This window comes from Poecilia reticulata, linkage group LG2 (assembly GCF_000633615.1).
Source record: "Poecilia reticulata strain Guanapo linkage group LG2, Guppy_female_1.0+MT, whole genome shotgun sequence".
Classification (NCBI taxonomy): domain Eukaryota; kingdom Metazoa; phylum Chordata; class Actinopteri; order Cyprinodontiformes; family Poeciliidae; genus Poecilia; species Poecilia reticulata.
Genome location: NC_024332.1, coordinates 9,735,566 through 9,741,701, shown reverse-complemented (window position 1 = coordinate 9,741,701; position 6,136 = coordinate 9,735,566). Strand labels below are relative to the sequence as shown.

At 41.8% G+C, this 6,136-nt stretch overlaps 2 protein-coding genes across 4 annotated transcripts in view; one reads left to right on the top strand and one right to left on the bottom strand.

The window, feature by feature from the left end:
• The window catches only part of hesx1 (HESX homeobox 1), an 11,925-nt gene extending 10,406 nt beyond the window's left edge, over positions 1–1,519 (bottom strand). For all 3 annotated transcript variants that reach the window (XM_017303679.1, XM_017303680.1, XM_008429796.2), the window contains exon 1: positions 1,414–1,519. In XM_017303679.1, coding sequence (XP_017159168.1) covers positions 1,414–1,499 — 86 coding nt within the window. In that variant the 5' untranslated portion in view covers positions 1,500–1,519. The remainder of the gene's footprint in view (positions 1–1,413) is intronic.
• Positions 1,520–2,619: 1,100 nt separating this feature from the next.
• On the top strand, positions 2,620–4,272 carry LOC103476989 (putative claudin-24). The gene has a single exon (XM_008429783.2). It carries the CDS (start codon positions 2,635–2,637, stop codon positions 3,301–3,303), a length of 669 nt encoding a protein of 222 aa, XP_008428005.1. The 5' UTR covers positions 2,620–2,634; the 3' UTR covers positions 3,304–4,272.
• The last annotated feature ends 1,864 nt before the right edge of the window (positions 4,273–6,136 follow it).

The following is a 6,136-nucleotide window of genomic DNA, read 5'->3' as shown; positions in this document are numbered from 1 at the left end:
AGGTGATCGGTATCGGCAACAAGAGCCAATGATCACCGATCACCGATCATGCACTTTTTCACGGAAATCGGCCCAATTATGATTGGTGACCGATCGGCACACCTCTAGTTATTATGGTTGAAAAAACATAAATTACCTGGTCGAAAACTGACTGGGATTTAATGAGAACTAAGTTACATCGGTTTTGGTGAGTTTTGTGTTTATTTTCTTACATTTTCACCGTGTACTTTTCCTTTTGAGCTAACGCTAAAACGTAGCTGTTTGCAAATAAATGCTCCGTCGTAAACTGTGTCAGGTTAATATATAAACTGTTATTCGGTTAATATATTGGGTTTATGAAGAATGTATTTGTATAATTTGAGGATTTAAAAAGAGTTTTGTTGTGTTTGTGGCCTGTTACACAGGTCTGCTTTTTTGTTCGGTTGGAAGCTCGGTCGGAGCGAGGATTGGTCTGCCATGTGCGACGTGGACATTCACAGACGGGATTCATGATGGCGAGCCAGACCTAGACCTTCAATTCATCTTCTCCATCGTATCAGGGAGGAACTCTCCTGTGTATGGTAATTCGCTGCTGGAGCGGTAGGAATATCAGGAACTAGTTCAAACCGAACTAAACAGGATTAAGAACTGATTGAATAATTTTTTTTTCTGGACTGAATCATACTGAAGCTTTTCATTGAACTGAGTACCTGAACTTACATTTGGACTTGAACTTGAATTTAAAGTGCCATACTTTGATTTTAATATGTTATGTCTCTCAATGTGATTTGAATAATTGTGGTCCGTTTTGATTTAATCGTGTTTGAAGGTATTTCCTTACCTGTAAAAAACAAGAAAACGTGTTAACTCAGGAAAAAAATAGGAATTCTAAAATAGGTGTAACCTAGGAAAAGAGACTGTTCTAACTAACTTAAATTAGTCCGGCTAAAATAACCTCGGAGAATAGAGACTGGTCTAATTAAACTAGATTAATTTTACTAATCTAGTTTAGTCAAAAGTCAAAAGAAGGAGTGATATACTTTTCCTTTTTTGGGGGGGGGGGGGTTTCATGTATTGTATTTTATGTGTGTGTTTTGCATTCAGTAAATTGGCGGCTTTTTCCATTTAAAGCAGCGGTCTCTGGTGTTATTCTTGCTTCCCCACTCCTTAGAGCCTAGAACTGGTCCAGTGGCTCAGTTAGCGGTGTGATACCAGTGCTACACTAGTCTATGTTGTGTTCTGTGTTTTCTGTGTAGTTATTTTTGAGGTTTTCTGTTTTTAGTCCTGTTCCTGTCCTGTCTTCCTCGTTGATTGCTTCCCAGGTGTGTCTCATTCCATGATTATCCTCCTTGTGTATTTAAGTCCACTTGTTGTCTTTGTCTTTTGCCGGGTCCTTGTCAAACGTAGCATGTCAGTTGTCTTCGTCTGGCTTACCTGTCTGTTCCCTTCCTTGTGCTTGAGTTCTGTGGAGTCATCATTAAATTCTTCATAAAATGTCTGCCTGGGCCTACGAGCGTCATTCTCACCGCCAACCATATCACATTATGACAGTCTACTCTTAACTGACTGGGATTCAAACTCACAACTATCTGGCTGCAATGCAACAGTGCCACTAACTGCAACGCCACCTAGCAACAATAATATCACTGATTATTTCCGGGTTTTTTAAATTTCTGTTTTCACCTTGATGTTTGATACCCTCACTGTGCTATATGCTCTAGTTTTAAGAGCTACCATTCTGCAACTTTTGCGTGGGCTCCATCTAAAACAAACACACCTGGATAAATGTGGGGATATTTTGCCATTTAGTTCAACACTGCCATTGAGTTGTGTTGAACAAAGACACAAATGTTGCAGGACAATAGGTCTGGAGGGCTAGAATAGACAACTCAGCCCTGTACTCTCTCTGTTCCCCTCTGCTGCATTGTAATTGCTGCTTCAGTGTACTTCCTGAACCAGTTCGACCTACTGTGCCATCAGTTTAATGATAACTCTATAATTGGGAAAAAGTCACATTTTTCCCCTGCTGCAGAGCAAATTTTTCTCTGACATTGCAATGGGGTTCAATTGTTCTGTTTGCCTAATCTATCAGGACTGGACACTCGAGAAATATTTGTGATAATTATCAGTAATAGAGTGTACCCATAAGTAGATGTATTTCTAACCTTGATAGAACATATCAGAACTATATTTTCTGACCTCTCTTTAATCTTTAAAAGGTTTTGTGAAGCAGAAAGATGCCATCTTGTTTCTCAAAGGTTCCTTAAATGATTTTAAAGTAAAACTCCTGTAGGCAGTGAAACTCTGGTGAACCTGAATCTGTCTACGCTCTGTCAGGCTGCCTATTGTCTGTCCTTGTTTCCTGTTTTCTCTGAGAACAAAGAGCCAACAGACAATGTGGAAAACAAGCGGCGTGCCTGGTGACACTGCAGCGGGATGGAATGGGGGACTTCAAATGCCTTTCAGTCAGAGATGTACCATCCTGTCTGCTGCCTGCAGGCCACCTCACAGCCACACTGTTGTTTGCATTCAACCAATCACTTTCTCCCCACTGACTGGTTTAGGGAGCAGCTCACATTTTCACTCACTCTGGACGGTGGTGTTCCTTTTCCAGAGGGTCTGATGTCTTCCTGACACCTAGCAGCTGAGGCCATCATGGACTGGAGTGTTGGGACTGTGGAGATGCTGGGGGTTCTGCTGTCAGCAGGGGGCTGGCTTTGCTCTCTGTGCACAACTATGATGCCGTTCTGGCTGACACTCTCCACAGACCTGCTCCCCACTGAGAGTTTGGAGGTGGGACTGTGGAAGACCTGCGTTATCCAGGACTTGGGTCTGCAGGAATGTCGACGGTACAACAGCCTGCTGGGTCTGCCGCCAGACATCAAGCTGGCCCGGATTCTGATGTGTGCTGCTCTGGGTTTTGGGCTCATGGGCTCGGTGCTAGCCGTCCTGGGCCTGAACCTGATCAACAGCTGCTGTCGGAAGGTGGATGACCGAAGCTTTAAGAAGGTCCTGAAGACAGCAGGTGGGACGCTGAGCCTGGCAGCTGGAATACTGGTCCTGGTCCCAGTCTCCTACATAGCTCACCTGACTGTGGTGCGATTCTTTGACGAGTCTGTGCCGGATGTGGTGCCTCGCTGGGAGTTCGGCGATTCTCTGTTCTGTGGCTGGACAGCTGGAGTTCTGCACCTGATGGCGGGAATGCTGCTGCTGATTTCTTCTTTGTATCTGCAGGAGCAGAACCGGAATCTACCCGTCCGCATCCCTCTTTTCCCAGTGTCCCAGAGACAACAGTCAGTCAGAATCAGTACAGAGTACATCTAGAGCACCAACCAGGAAAAAGTATCCGCTTTCACATTGTTAGAAATCTGACTTGATATGACGGTTTGACCAGTTATTTGAGGAAAATTTCCAAGATTCTTTCCATGTGTATGGAGATATCTGTAGTTTGTTGGAGCCAAAGAAACAAAAAGCTGCTATTTCCTGTTACCTCTCATTTAACAACCTTCAGCACTCTATCTCTATCTGTCTACCTGGAAAGTTTAAGCAAGACACAAGGATGCTTTCAGCTTCATTTTGACCTCAGAAAACATTAGTGACTGCAGATCAGTACTGGAAACTTTGAAGATGGGCATGACTGAAAAGAATAAATTCATAGAAGTGAAAAATCACTATATAGATCAGCCTAGTTAACAGCAGGCATTACTACTTAGTATCAATGTTTAGATAACCAATGCATGTTTATACAGTGTAATGTAATTGTTACACCACCAGAGGGATATAAGTTACCATCAATAGAATCCAGTTCCTTCATAGTTACAGATAATCTTTGTTACCTTACAACCTAACTAATAATTTTGCTCAGAATGGGTTTATTTATGTTTGTTTATGTTATGCTCTGAAGTCAAAGTTAAATGTTTGTCACCAGATTAAAGATGACAAACAGTACTGTGTGTGTTTCTGGATCAATGTTGTCCAGTCTAGAAGACAAATATTTACAAGTGTAATTACATATATGTAAAAGTTATCTTACAAAACTGAACACATGGATGCTCAGAACACTCTGCCTTTGCCCCTCAGAATTGGGACGTCAGGTGTCGCTCTTTGTGAATTTCTGCCTTTCATGTCAATAGCACATTAATTTAATTGAACTGACATCACTTAACTAGCCTGACATCTTCAATACCTCACAGAGTAATTCTAGGTTTAACACATGTGATTAAGCAGAAGCTGCTTGGAAACAGTTCTAACAAAATAACAGAAACTTTATTGAATAAATCTAAAGAATAATCAGATTTTTTCAAAGCTGTTCTTGACTTTCTTCCTGTTTTATTTCTTTCACTTTCACCTTGTTGTGGTTCCGTTTACATTCTTGAAGTAAACTTCTGCCTAATGGTAATGTAACTTTTTTATTAATTAATTTATTAAAACAACCTTAGTTGGTGCAGGAACAGCAAGATTCTCTAGGTCCTGCCATCCAGACACTCTAAGCTGGAACTGCAAAGTCGAACCTGTCCAATGGTGAATCAGGTAATCTGTGTTGTTTCTTTGTTAGAAGAGTCTAGTTAGTTGAACACAGAGGTGGTGGTTTGATACAACTGCATGTACAGGTTATTTAAAATTAGAGCTGTGCCGATCGATCGGTCACCAATCATAATCGGGCCGATTTCCGTGAAAAAGTGCATGATCTGTGATCGGCGATCATTGGCTCTTGTTGCCGATACCGATCACCTGCWTCTCATTTTGCAGCCTGCCTGTGCAGCTGGTCTCCTCTTTCCTTCACACTGGGCAAACGCGCAGCAACAAATCCTAAGCGATGTGGAACTAAAACGCCCTGAGTGTATGGGGAAGTTTGGTGTTGCGCGGAAAATTGAAGCACGTCAAAATGCATCAACACAACAAAGCTAATACGACATAAAAATATTGTTATAATTGATGGAGTTTGGCTACATCGAGGCTTACTGCAGTAAAAAAGACACATGGAGGATCAGATAGCAGGTAAAGCAGCGCTCGGCTACAAACACTCACCCGGATTAGCATGACGGTCAAAAAGCTAAAAAAATAACCCGCAAAATTATTTAAGTCTTCGAGCTGCGATGTAAGAAGCTGGTTCTGTTCTCGCTGTTGAACCGCTGCTATGCGCTACAGGTAGTAATATTTTACAGACGGAGCGCCGCTTCTGCTCCACCTGGTAGTGACTCTCACACCGAACCTCTGTTTAAAGCTGCAGCATCTAGCTTAAAAAAATACATTTTACATGTGTATTAAAACTTTCGCTGTCCTAACATGAGACAGATAATCTCTAAAAAAAAAAATCGATCTCCTCCCTGCTCTGCATAATTACTCCGCTCAGTCAGAAACAGCCACTCAGAACTAGCAGTAATCAGCTAGCCGCCATGCTATTAGGAAGTTTTCATTCAGTAACTCAGTATAAACAATCGTTTATTGTAATAGAACCTGTATTTGCCTTTGAATGTTAAGTTTTATACTTGAATTTTTTTTTGGAAATGTTGAGAAGTTTTATTTTGGCTCTTTGCATTATTTAGCCTCTTCAGAGCCTTCATATGTTTTCAGTCTGTTAAAGATTACGGCACTGAAGTGGACAACATAGGTCAAACTAAAACTAGAAATACATACATGCTCCCCGTCAGGGAACTGAACCCTGGTCTCCCGCGTGACAAGCGGGGATAGTTACTACTATACTAATGAGGACCTGTTTTCTGGGAAACCACACGCACACTTGGGGTTTCCTCAATTTCCATGAGAGCTACATTTATAATATCACTGGACTATTACGGCACTGAAGCAGACAACATTGCCCAAACTAAAACTAGTAGTGACAAGCGGGGATACTTACCACTATACTAACAAGGACCTGTTTTCTGTCAAACCACACCCACACTTGGGGTTTCGTAAATTTCCACAGGAGCTACATTTATATTATCACTGGACAATTACGGCACTGAAGCGGACAACATTGCCTAAACTCCAACTAGAAATATGTACATGTTCCCGTCAGGGAATCAAACCCTGGTCTCCCACGTGACAAGCGGGGACACTTACCACTATTCTAGCGAGGACTTCTTCTCTTGTAAACAACACCCACACTTGGGGTTTCGAAAATTTCCACTGGAGCTACATTTATAATATCACTGGA

What these genes read in the sequence shown, in the direction of transcription:
- LOC103476989 (XM_008429783.2), top strand. Translation starts at nt 2,635, where the DNA reads ATGGACTGGAGTGTTGGGACTGTGGAGATGCTGGGGGTTCTGCTGTCA.